This window comes from Silurus aristotelis (genome assembly GCF_946808225.1).
Source record: "Silurus aristotelis genome assembly, chromosome: 5".
Lineage (NCBI taxonomy): Eukaryota > Metazoa > Chordata > Actinopteri > Siluriformes > Siluridae > Silurus > Silurus aristotelis.
In genome coordinates, this window is record NC_139578.1 from 24,702,342 (window position 1) to 24,724,346 (window position 22,005).

Consider the following 22,005-nt stretch of genomic DNA (forward strand, 5'->3'; position numbering starts at 1 on the left):
AAACACGGAGTTTGAGCTCCCTCCAAAGATTCTCTATTGGGTTTAGGTCTGGAGACTGGCTAGGCCACGCCAGAACCTTGATATGCTTCTTACAGAGCCACTCCTTGGTTATCCTGGCTGTGTGCTTCGGGTCATTGTCATGTTGGAAGACCCAGCCTCGACCCATCTTCAATGCTCTAACTGAGGAAAGGAGGTTGTTCCCCAAAATCTCGCAATACATGGCCCCGGTCATCCTCTCCTTAATACAGTGCAGTCGCCCTGTCCCATGTGCAGAAAACCACCCCCATGCTTCACAGTAGGGATGGTGTTCTTGGGATGGTACTCATCATTCTTCTTCCTCCAAACACGTTTAGTGAAATTATGACCCAAAAGTTCTATTTTGGTCTTATCTGACCACATGACTTTCTCCCATGACTCCTCTGGATCATCCAAATGGTCATTGGCAAACTTAAGACGTGCCTGGACATGTGCTGGTTTAAGCAGGGAAACCTTCCGTGCCATGCATGATTTCAAACCATGACGTCTTAGTGTATTACCAACAGTAACCTTGGAAACGGTGGTCCCAGCTCTTTTCAGGTCATTGACCAGCTCCTCCCTTGTAGTTCTGGGCTGATTTCTCACCTTCCTTAGGATCATTAAGACCCCACGAGGTGAGATCTTGCATGGAGCCCCAGTCTGAGGGAGATTGACAGTCATGTTTAGCTTCTTCCATTTTCTAATGATTGCTCCAACAGTGGACCTTTTTTCACCAAGCTGCTTGGCAATTTCCCCGTAGGGGAAATTTTACGACCTCAAACAGGTGCATGTAATTTAGGATAATAAATGTAGTGGAGGTGGACATTTTAAAGGCAGACTAACAGGTCTTTGACGGTCAGAATTCTAGCTGATAGACAGGTGTTCAAATACTTATTTGCAGCTGTATCATACAAATAAATAGTTTAAAAATCATATATTGTGATTTCTGGATTTTTTTTTTAGATTATGTCTCTCACAGTGGACATGCACCTACGATGACAATTTCAGACCCCTCAATGATTTCTAAGTGGGAGAACTTGCAAAATAGCAGGGTGTTCAAATACTTATTTTCCTCACTGTATATGTGTGTGTGTGTGTGTGTGTGTGTGTGTGTGTGTGTGTGTGTGTGTTAAAGTAATGCATGCATAATATCTACAGTGCCTGTCAAAAGTTTTGAAACACCTCATTTTTGAGGTCATTCAATTTAACAAGAAGTTTTAGTTTGACAAAAATCTATAAATGTACAGATTTAAAATGTCATTTTCATTGAAAAATCCTGCCTTAGCATAAATATAATAGCTTTCCACACTCTTGGCATCCAGACAGTTCATTTCTCCAAACATTTAACTGAAATTCTTCACTACTTGGAGATTTCTTTCTGACCTTGTGACCTTGCAGTTCAGTAGGATTTAGGTACAGTGACTGGGCAGGATTTTCCATGATAGATAACACTCCAGCCTGTATGTTTGCTCTCTAAATAACATTGCGAGCACTTGGATGTATTCTTCAGGTCATTGTCTTGTATGTTGAACTTGGTTCTAATTAGCTGCAGTCTCAAACCTTTCTTGCTCGAAAGCAACCACTAAACAAGCTTCTGTTTGAGCCAAAAATATCAAATTTGGACTCATCTGTTCACAGACTTTTTTCCAGTCATTCACTGTCCAAAAAGTGCCCTTTTCACCTGATACATGCACATATCTGCACAAAGATAAAAGACACTTTACATAGCTGCTCGTCATCAATGTATCAGTCATGATACGTTCCTTCTGGTATCTCTGCATTAATTCTTCTACAAGAATATATAATCATCTTCATATGTACTTGATGAGAGTTCTTAAATGAGTTTGGACACACTTATGAATTTGATGAAAGATGGGATGAAAAATCTTCCCATTGAGGGCTTAAGTGATAAAACATCAACTTTTAGGCTTACCAGGAAAAAAGGGGAAAAAAAAGTTAACAGAACAGCACCAAAGAAAACAGAACTCTGTAGACCTGCTGATTGAATTTTACAAACCTGACAGCAAAAATGTTCAATTCTGTCATTGTTTTTGTATCAAGAAAAAATTGTACATGCTACGATTTGGGTGAGCTGCAGATAAAGTGTTGAACAATAGAACTTTCCCAGGAGAAACATTCACATTGTCTGTTACTACTGAACTTTTTTCTCTTTCATAAAACAACATTCTGTACATTAACACGTGGAGAAACTAACACAACGAAAGGCCGCACTCACGTCTGTGTTCAATTTTGTTTCAGACACGTTAAAAATGGTTTCAACTAAAAATGTGTACAAATGACAAAAAACATTAAAGTTACTTATACTCTAAACTGGTGACCGTTTCAGCTACATGTAGTGAGCCACTGTGTATTGACCTTCACAGCTCTGCAGATCAGCACAAACTCTATTCAACTCAGCGTCACACCAACATGGCAATCAGAGTTGTGATTGTTTTAATGACAGTATAAAACAACCAATGTGTCCATTTATCCTGCCTTTTCTTAGCAATACATTGACAAAACTCAGAGAACTACCTTTTCTACACACATCATACATTTGTATTATAAAATTTCTTCAAAGATATTTCTTCTCTACAGATTTCTACATGAAAATACTTCTATCTGCTGCATGTCTAATATCAAACAGTCCCATATTTAAAATGTAACTCTAGAAGCCCACAGTGCGACACAGAAGAGCAGTACTAATGTGCAAATTATATCCGGCCCATTTAGGTGTAATAAGTATTAAGTAATATAAATATTAAGAAATCAAGCCTTAACATTACATACACTGTATATCCACGACATTTATTATAGAATCATAAAATAAAAACCTATAATGATTAAGATAGTCTTGGCTCATACAGCTCTGTAACATGCCAGTCTTGTGTTCTGTAAGAAGTTATTTAGACCACACACGTAAAGAAAATGTTGCATTTGGCTAGTGTTCATGTTTTGTTTTGTTTTTTTATAAGAATAAGTACACAATACATTGGCACGATGGGCTGAAAACCCTCCATTGGTGTTTAGTTTAAGGTGTTGATAGGTGTGCAGTCGCACAGCGCCCTCCTCTCGGCTCTCAACACCAGATTCTCAGTCTGATGAACAAAGCAAACACACAGTGAACAGGTTAGCGATTAGTTTCAGGTGAATTACTGACTCAGTGCTCTAGATATCACACGTCATTGAAACACTTTAAACATTTAAACATTTCACTGTCATCAACCGACTGAACGAAATTTAACCCGTGTGTTCAACATAAATGTTCAACCTGTTGTTGTCCATTAGATATTTTTTTTTTTTTTTTTTAACAGGTGACACCAGATGTACTGAAATATTTATTCAATCAAAGTAAAGCAAATTTACACCAAGGAAGTGGTAAAAAAAAGATTTCAGGCTTCTTAGTGGTAATACAGGGGGAATTACAGTCAAGATAATAATGATAACTTTGAAGAAGGAAAACTAGAGCTTAATTATGAGCTTTATGAAAGAAAGATTAGCAGAATTATTATTCAATGTTATAAGCCTGAGTTTATTAGAGGGAGAGCGCATGTAGGACATTTTGGAGCCAAGAAGAGGTAGGTAAGCTTGAGATGGTTTGGAGGTGTACAGAGGAGGGACATGGGGTATATCAGTAGAAGAATGCTGAGAATGGAGCCACCAGGAAGGAGGAAAAGAGGAAGACCAAGGAGGAGGTTTATGGATGTGGTGAGGGGAGACATGCAGGTAGTTGGTTTGAAAGAGGCAGATGTAGAGGACAGGGGGTATGGAGACGGATGATCCGCTGTGGCAAATTTAAGCATACAGTTAAAACTAAATGAGTTGCAATAACTCATAACACAGACAGAACCTCAATCTGATTAAGACTTTATAACAACATTTACAAATTAATGCTCACCGACAATCTCTATGCAATCTGAGAGAACAATTTTGCCAGGAAGAAACAGCAAAATGATCAAAATCCATACATGAGAGACATATCTGGGAAGATTCTGCACAAGTACTGACCCAGAGGAATGAGTACTTGTGCAACCAAAAATGACTGCATTTTGTTTAATCTTTGTATCATAATAAAAATATTTTGCACCTTCAAATGTTAGACATTGTGTAAAGCAGATCCCAAATGAGTCCATTTCAGCTCTAGATTTGTAACACTACCAAATGAGGATAAGAAAAGGACATGCAAACAAATTCAATAGACTGTAGATTGTTTTCTTTCCAATAATAAGGATACTACATTAGTAGTTTGGATAAATATATAACTAATTCCCTGTTTTATGGCACACAAATTTGACAAATTCATGACTGGTAGGAATCCTGCTTGTTACTTTTTCACTATCCAGAGCAACTACAGTGCATCCAGAACGCATTCACAGCGCTTTACTTTTTCCACATGTTGTTATGTTCCAGCCTTATGGTGGTTCTAAACTTCCTCCATTTACAGGGCACTGTGCTCATTGGGACCTTCAATGCTGCTGAGATTTTATTTTATCTCCTTCCCGAGATCTGTGCCTCAATACGATCCTGTCTCTGAGTTCTCCAGACAATTCCCTGGACTTCATGGCTTGGTTTGTGCTCTGACATTCACTAACTGTGGGAGCTTATATAGAGATGTGTGCCCCTTTCCAAATCATGTCCAATCAACTGAATATACCACAGGTGGACTCTAATCAAGTTGTAGAAACATCTCCAGGATGATCAGTAGAAACAGGATGCACCTGTGCTCAATTTGCAGTGTCATGGCAAAGGCAGTGAATACTTATGTACATGTGATTTTTGTCAGGATTTTTAATTTGTAAATAAATGTACACACTTCTTTCACGTTGTCATTATGGGGTATTGTTTGTAGAGTTTTAAAGAAGATAGTGAATTTAATCCATTTTGGAATAAAGCTGTAACATAACAATGTGGAAAAAGTGAAACGCTGAATACTTTCCGAATGCACTGTATGTTTACAAGAATAATGCATCCTGTATGATTTTTCATTTTATAAATGATATGTAAAGGGTCCTCGGGAAAACCGGATGGTGTACTGCTGACCTACCCGTGAGTCGAGATTAAACGCCGTCTTCTTCAGGTCCTGCAGTGCTCGTTGCATGAATTCGAACGCATGGCAGTCCACACACGGCCGACCTGACACAAGAGCAAAGGCTCATCAACTCAACCAGGTCTGTCCTACAACTGCTCTTATATTTCCCATGTGTATGCAGAAATAAAACATCTCTTCCTCTCATGTGAAATTACTCCAATAGTAGGTATTAAGTTTTGCACTCTATAGTGCACTACATGTCCAATCAGAATACAAATTTAGATATTACATCAGTGTACAGGTATAATAATAGCATAAGGGTGTTGATTATTTTTCTATAATCATTTGTATAATCGATTCTCATTTCTATAACGGGATCTGACCTGCATTGTGGGCGATGTAGAAATCCATTACCCAAAGTAAAAAACTATCAAATGATCCAGATTTCTTATAAAGCACCACTGAAAAGCAGATGGTATTTACAAAGTTGTAAAAGTGGTTGTATATCCAAATGCATGACTGGAATTAGTAGTTCTTGTGACAGAATTTGGTCCACATGGATGCCATACATAAGGATGCATTAACTGTATCATCTTAAGATTTCATGCAAGAACTGTGGAGTCTACTGGGTTTATCCTTCATCTCTTACCATTAACAAATAAATAAAGGCAGTCGATGAACTAAGGGAAAAAGGAGAATTTGTTATTAATATCTCACTCTCAGCTGGAATAACAGTGCCAGAGTCGGGCTCTGTGCGAATCATCGGAACCGCCAGCACCAGCAGCATCAGCAACAGCGGAGCCCAAACACAGCTCGACCTCATCATGTCTCTCACCTGCGGCCTGCAAAACAGCACATCGCTTAGCCTGGGAAACCCCAGAAACTCCTTCTACACCTCCTTCACCCTTATCCATGCACCATCTCAACAGCAGCATCCATCTTCCCCGGTCCAAATGCAGGCCAGCGCCTGTCTCAACCAAGCGCTTCGTAAGATACATATGATTAGGAAGCGCACTTCAATTTGGAAAAACCTGAAAACACGATGATGATATATTTATTTATTTATTACTGGGAAAAAAAGAGAGATACCAACCAACTGAACGGAACTGAAGCTGCACTTCTGGATCTAAAGATGCTCCAGGTGTCTCGTCTGAAATCCTACAGCACAATATGGAGCCTCATGTTTTATTCAACAGACTGATGGAGACCTGCTCTCTGATTCGTCCGGTGTAGTCACGTGGGAGAAAGCCACGCCCATCACTGGTGCTCAGCCTGTTCCTGCTTTAGTCCATGTAGAGCTCTACTACTACCACTACTATTATTATTATTATTATTATTATTATTATTATTATTATTACTTTTACTGTGTATCATCCACCTGGTTCAAAAAGTAAAAAAAAATTGATTATCAAACTTATATTTAATTATTAAAAAAAAAGATCAAACTGATATTTCTGTTAGAAGAAGTTTATTTAACACTTATAACAGCATCAATCGTGTCAGTATTTTTCTAAACCTTCCAGAAATAAAGCTTTTCCTTTAAAAATATCCAGTGTAAGTGTATACAGTGTAAGATTATAGTCATAATACTGCTGGAAGATGTGAGGAAAAGACGGGCGCAGGAAATTGAACTTTTTGGTGGCTGTGTATCTCTAAGGAGCATCTCAATCTCTCTCTCTCTTTCTCTCTCTCTCTCTCCTTCGAACAACAGATGAAGGTCTGTAGTAGGAACTGGTGGGAGTGGGATGTATTGCTGGATTTTAGGCAGTCATTCACGCCGGTCATTCAAACGTTGACCACGTTGGCCTCAGAGAAAGAAACCATCAGAAATTCAATTCATCTAATTCTGCTGTCGCAGTTGTTTTATACAAAGTCAGATATGAGATCTGATACGGATGCCAGGTGAAGAGGAGGCTTCCGAAATTGCACAGCGATTTAAGAAAGCGCATTTTGTCCCTTAAGTAATAGGTCTTATCAATGGCAGTAATCAATTGTAACGCATTTACATGGAAGAATTTTTTTTTTGTTCGGTTTATAGAAATGTTTATCCCACCCCTCTCAGACCGATTATAATTTTAATCGGTTTGAACATCTTTATTCTGACTAAGGTGTTTACATAGAGCATTAATCCAGTCATTGGGGTTGCACAAGCTAGTGCATTCTTAATGCCGGTCCCAAGCCCGGGTAAATTAGGAGGTTTACATTAGGAAGGGCATCCAGCGTAAAACATGTGCAATGATGGTACTATGACTGGTAAAGTGAGAGAGGTACCTGATATTGTGGAGAGGAGAAAGGTAGATATGTTGTGTGTTCAGGAGACCAAGTGGAAAGGGAGTAAGGCCAGGAACATTGAAAATGGGTTTAAACTGGTTTATCATGGTGTGGATGGAAAGAGAAATGGTGTAGGGGTGATCCTGAAGGAAAAGAACAGTAAGAGTGTAGTGGAGGTGAGGAGGGTTTCTGATAGGGTGATGAACGTAAAAACTGGGTGATGATACATGTCATAGGTGCCTATGCTCCACAAGTGGGTTGTGAGATGAAGGAGAAGGAAAAGTTCTGGAGTGAGATAAAGTGGTGGAGAGAGAACCTAGGAATGAAGGATTGGTGATTGGGGCAGACTTAAATGGGCATGTAGTTAAAGGAAACAGAGGTGATGAAGAGGTGATGGGAAGATATGGGCTCAAGGAGAGGAATTTGGAAGGGCAGATGGTGAACATTTATTTTAAGAAGAAGGAGGAGCATAAGGTGACGTATAAGAGTGAAGGAAGGTGCACACAGATAGACTATGTTCTCTGCAGGAGATGCAACCTGAAGGAGATTGGAGACTGTAAGGTGTTGGCAGGGGACAGTGTATCCAGACAGCTTCGAATGGTGGGCTGTAGGATGGTTTTGGATTTGAAGAAGAGGAGGAGAGTGAAGACTAAAAGAAGAATAGGATGGTGAAAATTAAAGGAGGAAGACTGTAGTGTGAGATTAAGGGAAGAGGTCAGACAGGGGCTCGGTGGTGGTGAAGAGGTGCTGGATGATTGGGCAACTACTGTAGAAGTAATAAGGGAGACAGCTAGAAAGGTACTTGGTGTGACTTCTGGAAATAGAAAGGAAGATAAAAAAGATGTGGTGGTGGAATGAGGAAGAGCACTATGATGTTTGTGAAAGATATTGTGATTTGTGGTGAGAGTAGGGAGCAGTTCGAGAAGAGCCTGGAGAGGAGGAGGTACACGCTGGAGAGAAGGGGAATGAAAGTCAGTAGGAGTAAGACAGAGTACATGTATGTAAATGAGAGGGAGGGCAGTGGAGTGGTGCGGTTGCACAGAGAAGAGGTGGAGAAGGTGGAGGAGTTCAGGTACCTGGGGTCAACAGTGCAAAGTAATGGAGAGTGTGTTAGAGAAGTGAAGAAAAGAGTGCGGGCAGGGTGGAGTGGGTGGAGAAGAGTGATAGCAAGAGTGATTTGTGATAGAAGAGGCATTCTTCTTTGGCAATGAGTTAAAGACAGGAGGTGGAGCTGGAGGTAGCAGAGCTGAAGGTGTTGAGATTTTTTAATTGGAAGTGATGACGATGGACAAAATTAAAAATTAGTTTATTAGAGGGACAGCGCATGTAGGATGTTTTGGAGACAAAGTGAGAGAAGCCCACACTCAACTGTCTGACTGATCTGTACAACCTGGACTCAACACACACTCGTACTCACTTTACACATCCATGTCTTCAGCACCACACATTCTATATCACCATTTATTATTACAAACTGTTTTACAAACTGTTTTACATGCTGTTTTTGTGCATCATTTTGACTGCTGATGTTGCTGTTTTGCACAAACCCATTTGTTTAATAACAAGTGCACTTCTGTACTCAGTTCTCTTTTACACACTGCACTGTATAATATACAGTTGGTTTACTGGCAGCGCTACTTTATGTTTTTTGTATTTGTCCTACACTGTCTCGTGTTGTCTTTGCACTGTTTGCACCAGGTTGCGCACGATGCATTTTATGTGGTGAGGACACTTACTAGTCCTGTTAGCTCTGTGTTTTCTGTTATGTATCTTTATGTTGTTTATGTAGCACAAGGCTTCTGGAGAACCGTTGTCTAATTTCGCTGTGTACTGCATCAGCTATATATGGTTGAAATGACTAAAAGTTTATTGACTTGACTGAGATGGTTTGGACATGTGCAGAGGAGGGAAATGGGGCATATCAGTAGGAGAATGTTGAGGATGGAGCCACCAGGAAGGAGGGGACAAAACAGAAGACTAAGTAGGAGATTTATGGATGTGTTGAAGAAAGACATGCAGGTAGTAAATTTGAAAGAGGCAAGATGTAGAGGACAGAGGGTATATGGGTACAGATGATCCGCTGTGGCGGCCCCTAACGGGAGCAGCCCAAAAAAAAAGAAGAAGAAGAAGAAGAAGAAGAAGAAGATTGTCAATCGAATTTGACTTTCATAAACTCCTACAGTGCTCTATGTAAACGCAAGAACTTAAAATCATTGCGCGCGCACGTTCGGGGTCCTGCGGATCAGTGCGCATGCGCGTAAGCGCGTGCAGGGTTTTTTTTTTTTAGGTAGTCCGTTAAAATGCCGGAACTGATGATTCGCCTTTTTCCAAGATGGCGTCGATGAGGGACAGCGACACCGGCCTGTGGCTTCATAACAAACTGGGCTCTACGGACGAGTTGTGGACGCCGTTGAGCATCGGCTCGCTGCTCACCGTGTCGGTTATCGACAACATCCGACTGTGTTTCTCCAATTTATCTCCTCCGGTGAAGTTGAAACTGCTGCTCGGCATGCTGCATCTCCCGCGCAGGACTGTGGACGAGGTGGGGCTGAGCTTACACACTGCGGCCTGATCCCGAACGCCTTTCAGTCGAAACATTGTAGTGCACTATCTAGAGGTGTGCGAGCCTTTCCGTAGTGCCTGCATAGTGCACTCGAGTAGGGAACGGAGACGCGTTTGGGATTGGACGCGGGACTCTGAAGCGATAGCAGGGTTAGCCCGGTGCAAGAGTTGCTGTTCAGTTTGCAACGAAATACGGAGGATAAAAACGAGATGTGGGAAATGTGAGGATCGCTGCAGTTCAGTACAACAGCAATAAATATTTGTGCATAAGTTAATGCAGAGTAACACAGTTACAAAGTTTCTGAGCAGCAGCAGCTGCAGAGGCTAACAGGCTAATATAGCTAGCCTGGTCACTTTGGATTGAGTAGCGTGGACGTGTCCCAGGAGAGGATGTGCTGTGGAATTGAAGTCCTGATTATTTATTAATCAGTTTTATCCACATTGTAGGTTAAGGGAAGTTCAAATCATGATGACCTGGAAGTGATTCTGTCAGGCAGTCAGTAACTCCCGAAACTTCAGTCAGGCTGAATCAAGGGAGTCTTATATTTGAGATGTTTCCCCACATCAGGTTTATTATTATATCTTTTGTAACCATGTGAACCACGCCCCCTTTCCTGAACTGGCTTCATATTCCTCTCTGTGTCTGTGCGGTACACACTGATCTTCACCCATCTGTGCATTTCCAGCTGTCAGGCTTAATTAATAATGTGGGAGGTGGTCACCCAACCCAGGAATCATCAAGCTGCCACTCTTGGGCCCCTGAGTAAAGCCCTTACCCATCAGTGCTCATTGGTGCTGTATCATGGCTGACCCTGCACTCTGGCCCCAGTTCCCAACATGGCTGCGATATGCGAAGAAAGAATTTCACTGTGCGGTAAAAGCACGTGTGACAAAGTATAAAGCACCTTTCTGTCTTTCTTTCTTGTTTTGGTTACATCCTTTACATTTAGACATCAATCAATCCATACATGATTATATATTGAACTCCTCGATCTCAACAGTGGATCACTCGCTATTAACAAAGGCTCGTTTACCCTTATGGCGCCCTTATTCACAGAGTGAAAGTGATCTCACTTATACAACTGATCAGGTGAAGCTTAAGGGTCTTGCTCAAGGGCCCAGTCATGGCAGCATGCTGGTGGTGGGATCTGAACTCGTGTCCTACTGATCGGAAGTCCATCATCATATTTAGGATCTTTTAGGAAATAATAACAGCAGGTGGAAAAAATCCTTACAGAAGAGTATAAAGAAGTGGGGCTGGGACTGGTTTCCTCCACACTTTGACCGTAGACTCGCGATACATTCATCCTGCTGCACAGTGGTTAAAAAGGTGCACACGATCAGTGTATTGAACACAAGAGTTGGATTGCTCTGTCATGTTTGTTTGTTTGTGTTTTTGCAGAGAAGTAAACGTATCGAAATTAGGTTCACTTTTCATGCGCCCAAAAAGTTGGTGACTGTAGTAATGTACATCACCGGCTAGAACTGTATGTCAATAAACTGCAGCTCTTAACTGTGGACACACGTGTGTAAACAGGTTGTGGTGTTTGAGCAGTGCTTTTTAGATGTAGGGGGTATAGAAGGAACATTATTCAGCAGCATGTAAAAAAAAAGATTGGCTAATACATGATAACAGTCCAAGGGGACATTTTAAACCATTTCATGCCATAGATTGTATCTTTTGTTCATGTGTTTGGTCTGGAATAAGTTGAGAATATATCAACATGAAATACATCAACAGATGGGATTGTTGGAATAAAAGTTTTGTCCTACAGATGCACTATGTTTCAGTCCAGTTTAATCAGTACATCTGTGAACCCGATTCTGCCTTCACATGCTCCTTCAAAATCCTGTTTGTACATGAAGTTCTACAGCTGGAGGTATTAAGTGCTGCTTAAAATGCACTAGGTCACCAGCCTGATCTGTTTGGTAGAACTGTAACATCTCTTTATTGTAAAATATTGCGTAATCACTATATTAGTTGCAGATAAAGCAACTACAGTGAGTAAAATTTTCCCCAAGAGGCTGTACTGTCCAATAGAGTTTTTCCTGAAGCTGTATTGTCCAATAGAGTTTTTCCTGAAGCTGTACTGTCCAATAGAGTTTTGTTCTGAAGATGTACTGTCCAATTGAGTTTTGTTCTGAAGATGTACTGTCCAATTGAGTTTTTTCTGAAGATGTACTGTCCAATAGTGTATTTTTCCTGAAGCTGTACTGTCCAATAGTGTATTTTTCCTAAAGATGTACTGTCCAATAGTTTTTTTTCTGAAGCTGTACTGTCCAATAGTTTCTCCTGAAGCTGTACTGTCCAATAGTTTCTCCTGAAGATGTACTGTCCAATAGTTTTTTTTCTGAAGCTGTACTGTCCAATAGTTTCTCCTGAAGCTGTACTGTCCAATAGTTTCTCCTGAAGCTGTACTGTCCAATAGTTTTTTCCTGAAGCTGTACTGTCCCAATAGTTTCTCCTGAAGCTGTACTGTCCAATAGTTTCTCCTGAAGCTGTACTGTCCAATAGTTTCTCCTGAAGCTGTACTGTCCCAATAGTTTTTTCCTGAAGCTGTACTGTCCCAATAGTTTTTTCCTGAAGCTGTACTGTCCCAATAGTTTTTTCCTGAAGCTGTACTGTCCCAATAGTTTCTCCTGAAGCTGTACTGTCCCAATAGTTTCTCCTGAAGCTGTACTGTCCAATAGTTTTTTCCTGAAGCTGTACTGTCCCAATAGTTTTTTCCTGAAGCTGTACTGTCCCAATAGTTTTTTCCTGAAGCTGTACTGTCCCAATAGTTTCTCCTGAAGCTGTACTGTCCCAATAGTTTTTTCCTGAAGCTGTACTGTCCCAATAGTTTTTTCCTGAAGCTGTACTGTCCCAATAGTTTCTCCTGAAGCTGTACTGTCCAATAGTTTTTTCCTGAAGCTGTACTGTCCCAATAGTTTTTTTTCTGAAGCTGTACTGTCCCAATAGTTTTTTTTCTGAAGCTGTACTGTCCCAATAGTTTCTCCTGAAGCTGTACTGTCCAATAGAGTTTTGTTCTGAAGCTGTACTGTCCAATAGAGTTTTGTTCTGAAGCTGTACTGTCCCAATAGTTTTTTTTCTGAAGCTGTACTGTCCCAATAGTTTCTCCTGAAGCTGTACTGTCCAATAGAGTTTTGTTCTGAAGCTGTACTGTCCAATAGAGTTTTGTTCTGAAGCTGTTCTGTCCAATAGAGTTTTGTTCTGAAGCTGTACTGTCCAGTAGTGTTTATCCTATGTAGTGAGCATGCATTGTTCTGCACGGTACAGGTAGTCCCTGATTTACGATGAGGATGACCCCATCGTAACTTGAAAAAGTCGAGACATGACCTATCCTACTCATGAGTCTTAGAGAATGGTGATTAGTATGGGGTAGTACACTGTAATTTGTTAATATTTAGCAAAACAGAGCAATTTGCAGTACCATAATGTATTAGTAATATATGTAAATTTATAATATACAGTACTTCAGAATAGAAATTAAATTCGTTTCGGAACAGGTACGGAAGAACCCTCATCCCTTCGAATTTTAGCCCGCGAGATTTCGGAATTTTTAATGCGTGAACCAATACGGAAATTTTAATGAATTTTGATTTGTATTCTGAGCTAAATAAAATCAAATCTTCATTTATTATCTGGTAAATGATGACCTTTCCTGCATTTAAACTTTTTCAATCTTCTGATCTGTTTTCCTGTCAGATGAAGGATCCTCTGTCAGAAATCATTCAGTTGGCTACAGTGGACTCGGAGCCCTGGGTGCTGATGGTGGCAGATATTCTAAAGTCATTCCCTGAGACGGGTTCTCTCAATTTGGACCTGGAGGAGCAGAACCCCAATGTGCAGGACATCCTGGGAGAACTGAGAGAAAAAGGTCCGCACACAGTCCCATTACCTTGTATAATAAATCACTTTTATTTTTGTTCTGTTTGCTTTCCAAGATCGCTACTAGAGCTCTGAGGCTACGAGTATGGAAAACTTGTAAGCTACCGGTTAAGCATTGAATAAGCAGCCGAAAATATTGCTTGAATGTCTATAGTAGCAGCTCTGGTAGTAATGTTGTTGGCAGTAATTCAGATTATGGTTTGTATAATAGTTGATAAAATGGACATTGGAGGGAGTCTCCACTTTCAGCAATTTGACAGTCGGGCATGTACCTTCTGCATACAACTGAGCTTTAAGGGCCTTGATTAAGGGCCCCAGCAGTGGCAGATTTATGTGACTACCCCGAATAGTCAAAGATTCAATGCTTCAGTAGGAGGAACCTGATTCAACTACCAATCTCACAGTCTATTCTTCACATGGGTGTTATGAATTGAGGATCAACTCATATATGGGGATGCTCAATGTGTGATTTTATATAAAACTACCGGTTTTCTCGAAATAAGTTAACATACAGAACGTTATAATAGTGTTGTAAATAAAATTGTGAAAAGAAATGTAAATTTTTCATGCACAAGAAAAATCTTTTAGTAAATTTTTCATGTGCATGAATGGCTTCCACCACCCCTGTGACAGATTTAAGTTTCCGTGATCTGTAAATTCATGATCCATAACCGACACAGGAGCATCTTGGGGGCAGAGATTTAAATATTTAACAATGTCTGGTCACACACAGAAACAGACACAGAGGATTTGACTACAAGCAGGACTTGAACTGATTCGACAATTTAAATCCCCAGTCAATGACACCAGATTGGTGTTGCTGGGATTTGAACTTACAACCTTCTGATCAGAAGTCCAACATCCTATACACTAAGCTACCTCTTTCCTCTTTAACTTGTTCAGGGGAATGACACGTTGCTTTTTTGTCTTATTCACATCAAGAAAAAGGAAGATTTTGAGAACATTTGTATATAAACCACTAGGTGATGCCTAACCATCGGTCGACAGTAACGAAATGTGACCACCTCAGCCTTCAGAGTTTCCTGTGGGAGATCTGATGAGACCTGGAGTGACATCATGTCAGGAAGAAGAGATGAATCCAAGGTTATGGATGATAAAAAAAAAAAAAGTCTAAACCCTCAGGAGCCCAATTAAAATATAAATAAAAGAGGAAAGACATAGAGGGGAAATGTGCTAAAGATAAAGGTGTGTATGCAGCTGATCTTTAGGAGGATAGTGTAGGGTACTGCGTTTAATGAAATACGCTACATCATTTAGGTTATTCCGTGTTGACTGCTGCTTTGTACGCATAAAGCAACAATATTTCTTGTATCTTCATCACAATGTGTGTAGCAAATTCTAGTTAGATTGCAGTTAAACAGCACTTATTGATTTGGTTACCTTTAATTGAGGTGATGTCATAAAGGTTTTCTGTGATTGGACTGAAAGGGTCCTGAACTGAGCTTATTAAAGGGGAATAGTCTAGTGTCCAGTGGTTCACAGAGGGTCATTCATACTAGAACAGCCATTGCCGGCTGGTGGTTTCTACTTATAACAAACATACAGTAGAGCATCAGTTCAACGTCAAGCAGAACATTTTGAGAGAAATAAATGATTATAGAAATCCCTGACTCGAACTTTATATTATACTTTATATTATAACAACACCCGTGACCTTCATTATATACGTTTTATACAAGTTTATTGTTGAAGTCGTTGAAAAGAAGGTTTTGGGCTCATGATCATTTATTGGATATTAGTGGTTGACTCATTATTATAAATCTATTAGTAGATTGGTGTGTAAAGAGTAACAGAGTTTTTACATGAACTGAGTTGATTAAGCAAAAGTCTTGTGATAAAAATAGTAATAAGTCATTATAGCTGTAATAAATCAAAGTACTTTGGATACTTGAGTGCATTTAAGGGCAAATACTTTCACTCAAGTGAAAGTTTAAAGGGAGCACTTTTACCGGAGTAATATTTTACCTACTGTATCTTTCCTTTTCCTCGAGTACATGCTTTGTGTATTTCGTCCACCACTGTGCCTTGTTTCCCCCACATTTCATAACTGTAAATGTAACTGTAAATGGATACAAAATTGTGTAATCTGTAGCTGAGCGTTTTTCTCGACTTATGATTTGTGTTGCCGTGTTCATGTTCACCTTTCAGTGAGTGAGTGTGAGGCGTCGGCCATGTTGCCACTTGAGTGTCAGTATCTGAATAAGAGTGCTCTGACCACACTGGTGGGTCCACTCACACCTCCCATCAAACACTTCCAGCTCAAGAGAAAACCCAAAAGCGCCACACTGAGAGCTGAGCTCCTCCAGAAGTGTAAGTGCTGGCGTGTGTGTGTGTGTGTGTGTGTGTGTGTGTACTTTTACATCAGAGTAATAGCTTCATTCGTTTTAATGTGTTAGGAACCTAATTTAGGATCTGTGTAAGAGTTTTTCTATTCATCTTGCAGCCACAGAAACTGCACAGCAGCTGAAGAAAACCGCCGGAGTGCCTTTCCATGCTAAAGGACGAGGTCTCGTCAAGAAAATTGACACTACAAGTGAGTTGGATAACGCGCTGCTATTTTATTTCACGCTTTCTTTTGTGCACTCGCATTCATTAAACACAACCCCTCAAACAGTGAATACGGTATAATAATTCTGCTTTTCCACCTCCACATCAGCACCACTAAAGGGGATCCCCAAAGCTCCGTTCCGCAGTCCCACCGCTCCCAGCATGTTCCCTTCCAGTAACCGGACGCCCATCGCCCCAGCTCGCACGCCGCTGCGCAAAGAGAGAGGGGTCAAGGTAACGCTGTAGCACACACCCGGCACTTATCCAACAACTGTTTGCAATTATGTCTGACATGCAGCTGGACTGAGCAAGAAGAATAAATCATGTAGAAGATCAACTTCCTCTGTTTGTTTTGTCTTTTAGTTATTAGACATCTCGGAGTTGGACATGGTTGGAGCAGGCAGAGAAGCTAAGAGGAGAAGAAAAACCCTGGGTACCTCAGAGCTGTTGTACTTAAAGCACTCTACTGTATTGCGATTTGTGTTTTTATTTATTTTTGATTCCAATGGTTTCCTCTTTCTCTCTCAGACACTGAAGCAGGCGAGAAGGTTGCTAAAGAGGAGGCAGTGGTGGAGAACGCAACCCCCGACTATGCCGCCGGTCTGGTATCTACACAGGTATGTATTAAATGAGCTAAAAATAAACGTTTGTAAATGTCAAATATGATAGAGTTTCTACATTACCTGCAAGCAGCGCTTCGGTCACAGAGACTTGACCCTGTGATTTATATGAATAAGTAAATCCACTGATTTGTCTATCAGAAATTGGGGGCGCTGAACAACGAGAGTGCTCTACCATCGACCAGCTACCTTCCAGCCACGCCCAGCATGGTGCCCTCATCCTCGTACATTCCCAGCTCAGAGACACAGCAGGGTGAGACACCGAACCTTCACCTCTTCACATTTAATGTAAAATTGTATAGTCTAAGTCAACAGTTAGTTCATAGTATGTAATCTGAATGCAACAATTATACTTTATATTAGGCAATTACAAGAATTCTACACTTTCTCCATAATGCAGAGTCAGCAGGAGCTTTAGTAGCAGGAAGAATCTGTTCTCACCCATTAGTAAAGGACTTCTTAGCTTTAGCAATTCAGTCCGCAACTAAGAATGATGCTTTCAGCGCAGGCAGACACATTTGTTGAAGTGGTGGCCCTCATTAACTGTGTTTGTTTTTGCTACCTCTAAAAAATTCCAAGGGCTTGTCTTTTATGCAGGGTGTTTTGTCTCAGTGAGGCGAAGCAGAAAGAGTCTGCCTCTTTCAAACCTTTTCAAACTATCTGCATGTCTTCCTTCACCACATCTATAAACCTCCTCCCTGGGCTTCCTTTTTTTCCTCCTTCCTGGTGGCTCCATCCTCAGCATTCTATTACTGATCTACACCATGTCCCTCCTCTGCACATGTCCAAACCATCTCAATTTCACCCCCCTCACCTTGTCACCAAAACATCCTACATGCGCTGTCCCTCTAATAAACTTGTTTCTAATCCTGTCCATCCTCGTCACTCCCAATGAAAATCTCAACATCTTCAGCTCTGCTACCTCCAGCTCCACCTCCTGTCTTTTACTCAATGCCACTGTCTCTAATCCATACAACATCGCAGGTCTCACCACAGTCCTATAAACCTTCCCTTTCACTCTTGCAGATAATCTTCTATCACAGATCACTCCTGCTATCACTCTTCTCCACCCACTCCACCCTGCCTGCACTTTTTTCTTCACTTCTCTAACACACTCTCTATTACTTTGCACTGTTAACGCCAGGTACCTGAACTCCTCCACCTTCTCCACCTCTTCTCCCTGCAACTGCACCAATCCACTGCCCTCCCTCTCATTCACACACATGTATTAATCCTTTTCTCCATCCTTAGTGTCCAACTTATAATTATACAGCTCCTCATATGCCTTTTCTTTTGCTAGCGGGGAATAATAATATAGTGGTATTTTAACTTTGTAACTTTATTTAAAGTGCATTGTTATAACTTTATTGTTTTTTTGTGTCCTCTAGCCAGCACAGGTGCTACAAACCGGCAGCCGGAAGAATCGGCAGCGAGCGGCACCGCTGCCTCCACCCTCCCGGGCCAGTTTAAACAGAGAGCACCCATGTACAACGCCAGCACTGCCAGTCCCACTGCACCGACCTCGCCCACAACACCCACCAGCACACCCCACAACAACGCCCCGCCCACCGCCGCCACTGCAACACAACCAGACACGGCCACGCCTCCATCCACCACAGCGGCTCAGGCCACCCCTACGCCCGCACCCCCACAACCACAACCCAAAAAGAATCTGTCGCTCACGGTGAGGATGGCATACTGCACTGATCTCTCACTCACCACACCTTTCTCACACTTTCTGACAGTTCTGCTCTCTGTCTGTCTCTATGTTATTGTTTGTCTTAATGTATGTTTTTTTGGTCACTTTAGAGAGAACAGATGTACGCAGCGCAGGAAATGTTCAAAACTGCAAACAAAGTCACCCGACCAGAGAAAGCTCTTATCCTGGGCTTCATGGCAGGATCAAGAGGTACTCTGTCCAGACACATGCACGTTAATATTTATTCCTTCATATACCTTTTATATTTTATTATAATTAAACACACCTTTTAACCCTAACCCTTATCTCATATACATATACAACTATAATCAGGCTGTAGCGAATAAAATGCAATAAAGCGCATTCAGCTTCATTAAACGTAACAGCAAGCTATCAGTCAATATGATAAATAAATCAAAGTTGGATTATTAATGGTAATGTGGCACACACACACTTTATGCGTCAGTGCGTTTCTATAAACTATACAAATGCAATATTAAATATCCGCGCAATACTGGGTGTGTAAATGTCCACTAGGGGGCGGTAAAGCCGTAGTAATGGTTCTGACACACTCAAAGTGAAATTACGATGCAGATATCATTCATTCATTCCACTATTTAAAATATAAATAATTGTAATATAATCACCAAAAAATACATCCAACACATCTAAAAATATTACAGCTGTACATTGTTCTATATCTGTTCTATAGCTTGTGTATTTTGTAAAGTCAATTTGGCATTCAAATAATTCTGGGGCATGTTCATGAAGCTCCACCCTGAAGGATCTACTCTGGTCTAGAATATGACTAACAGAAAAATGATAAACAAATGTAAATCATGTTATATCGAGTATTAGTCATTGAAGCTTTAAATATGATTTAATTATTGATAAACTCGATGCACTTTATAGTTATTATTATTAGGTTAGGTTTATTTTGCTTTGCTGAAAGCTCAGGCTAATTTTGTTTTAGAGATATATGATGTTTCCCTAGAGGTCATCCAACACCAAAACATTACTTTAAATACATTTTAATATGTCACGTTTTGTGTTTTGCTTATCCCACAGTCCCTGATGTTCTAAATGATCTGACAAATTGTACATTTTAACTGTTTGTTTAGCGACATTCAAAATGCAGCTATAAAGTCGTACGTCAGCTTTAAGGCAAAAAATTTCGCAGAAACTGTGAAGCAAAAAGACTTCAGTGCAGAACGCTTTACCATTCCAGAAAGCTTTCAGAAACTCCTTCCAGAACCGCTTAATGATCTCCTCATAGATCATCATCAGTCAGTCTCTCATGTACAGATCCATTATACAGTCTATTAATACAAACTGTAATACTGAGTGTATTATTTATTATTTTAATGCTTTAGATTGCAGTATGCTATTAAGTACACAGTGTAGGAGGTGCTCTCTGTCCTGTGCGCATGTCGTCCAAACTTGTCTCGTTCTCACTGTTACAGAGAACCCATGTCCGGAGCAGGGTGACATCATCCAGATCAAGCTGAGCGAGCACACGGAGATTCTTAATAAAGCGGATGGTACAGGCAGCACCACCATGCTGGTGGACACAGTGTTTGAGATGAACTACTCCACAGGCCAGTGGACCCGCCTTAAAAAATACAAACCCATCACCAATGCATCCTGAGGCACCGAAAATTCTCTCACACACACATATTTACATACACACAAGTCCATCACATTGTCTTTTGAAGAAGGCATCAGACAGACAAATCATAACTTTTGCTCTGAGAAAGACAGACACACAATATCTGGGCCAAAATGACTGACTAAGCAAATGTGTTGATGATAAAGAGGTGTTTAAGCGCAGTGAAGTGAACTTAATCTCACTTCTTGTTATTTGTGTTCCTGTATTGCCAAAAGTCAGGGACTTGACTTTCTTTGTATAATTTTCATCTGGGTTTTTTTTTTGTGGTTTGTAATACGTTCTTTAATGACCATCGCCCGGTTTGAAGATGGGCAGGATTTAGAGCAGTGGTTGTTCTGGGATGCTTTTCGCTTCCATGATTGACACCAGTAAGTTTGGCCTTACACGCCATTACATTTTCCAAAACATGTTCATCTGTTTTAATGTGAGAAAAACAAGGATTAATATGTAGGTTGTTGGCTGGTTACTTTGTTTTTCTTTTCGAAACTTCCAGTAGATGTTCGTTTTTTCATCCATCTGGAAATAGCAAAGAAATAAATCGATCCGGAAAACAATAAACGTTCGCTCATTTCAACATATTAACCTGAAGTGTTGTTTTATTATGGTGAAGTTTTCAGTCAGTCTCTGCTGACGCAAGGTGAAGTGTGACTGCGGTCGCAAAATTTCAGTATATACAGTGAGGAAAATAAGTATTTGAACACCCTGCTATTTTGCAAGTTCTGCCACTTAGAAATCATGGAGGGGTCTGAAATTGTCATCGTAGGTGCATGTCCACTGTGAGAGACATAATCTAAAAAAGAAATCCAGAAATCACAATGTATGATTTTTTTAACTATTTATTTGAATGATACAGCTGCAAATAAGTATTTGAACACCTGAGAAAGTCAATGTTAATATTTGGAACAGGAGCCTTTGTTTGCAATTACAGAGGTCAAACGTTTCCTATAGTTTTTCAACTGGTTTGCACACACTGCAGGAGGGATTTTGGCCCACTCCTCCACACAGATCTTCTCTAGATCAGTCAGGTTTCTGGCCTGTTGCTGAGAAACACGGAGTTTGAGCTCCCTCCAAAGATTCTCTATTGGGTTTAGGTCTGGAGACTGGCTAGGCCACGCCAGAACCTTGATATGCTTCTTACAGAGCCACTCCTTGGTTATCCTGGCTGTGTGCTTCGGGTCATTGTCATGTTGGAAGACCCAGCCTCGACCCATCTTCAATGCTCTAACTGAGGGAAGGAGGTTGTTCCCCAAAATCTCGCAATACATGGCCCCGGTCATCCTCTCCTTAATACAATGCAGTCGCCCTGTCCCATGTGCAGAAAAACACCCCAAAGCATGATGCTACCACCCCCATGCTTCACAGTAGGGATGGTGTTCTTGGGATGGTACTCATCATTCTTCTTCCTCCAAACACGTTTAGTGGAATTATGACCCAAAAGTTCTATTTTGGTCTCATCTGACCACATGACTTTCTCCCATGACTTCTCTGGGTCATCCAAATGGTCATTGGCAAACTTAAGACGTGCCTGGACATGTGCTGGTTTAAGCAGGGGAACCTTCCGTGCCATGCATGATTTCAAACCATGACGTCTTAGTGTATTACCAACAGTAACCTTGGAAACGATGGTCCCAGCTCTTTTCAGGTCAATGACCAGCTCCTCCAGTGTAGTTCTGGGCTGATTTC

The 22,005-nt window shown here is 40.8% G+C and overlaps 2 protein-coding genes across 3 annotated transcripts; one reads left to right on the top strand and one right to left on the bottom strand.

Annotated features, from left to right (window-relative positions):
* Positions 1-2,247: 2,247 nt before the first annotated feature.
* Positions 2,248-6,266, bottom strand: nicol1 (NELL2 interacting cell ontogeny regulator 1). Of its 2 annotated transcripts, none has more exons than XM_083541574.1 (4): positions 6,138-6,266; positions 5,762-5,886; positions 5,060-5,148; positions 2,248-3,113 (listed from the first exon to the last, which is right to left on the bottom strand). In XM_083541574.1, the coding sequence occupies exons 2-4, from the start codon at positions 5,868-5,870 to the stop codon at positions 3,042-3,044; spliced, it is 270 nt and encodes an 89-aa protein (XP_083397700.1). In that variant the 5' UTR covers positions 5,871-5,886; positions 6,138-6,266; the 3' UTR covers positions 2,248-3,041. The 2 variants fall into 2 exon arrangements, with proteins under 2 accessions (XP_083397700.1, XP_083397701.1); XM_083541575.1 differs by having other exon boundaries at positions 5,762-6,011; positions 6,138-6,233.
* Positions 6,267-9,605: 3,339 nt separating this feature from the next.
* nelfa (negative elongation factor complex member A) lies at positions 9,606-20,900 on the top strand. Its single transcript, XM_083541584.1, has 11 exons — positions 9,606-9,857; positions 13,584-13,755; positions 15,936-16,097; positions 16,231-16,320; positions 16,444-16,568; positions 16,698-16,767; positions 16,863-16,951; positions 17,096-17,207; positions 18,343-18,638; positions 18,764-18,863; positions 20,117-20,900. The coding sequence occupies exons 1-11, from the start codon at positions 9,648-9,650 to the stop codon at positions 20,299-20,301; spliced, it is 1,611 nt and encodes a 536-aa protein (XP_083397710.1). The 5' UTR covers positions 9,606-9,647; the 3' UTR covers positions 20,302-20,900.
* Positions 20,901-22,005: the final 1,105 nt, after the last annotated feature.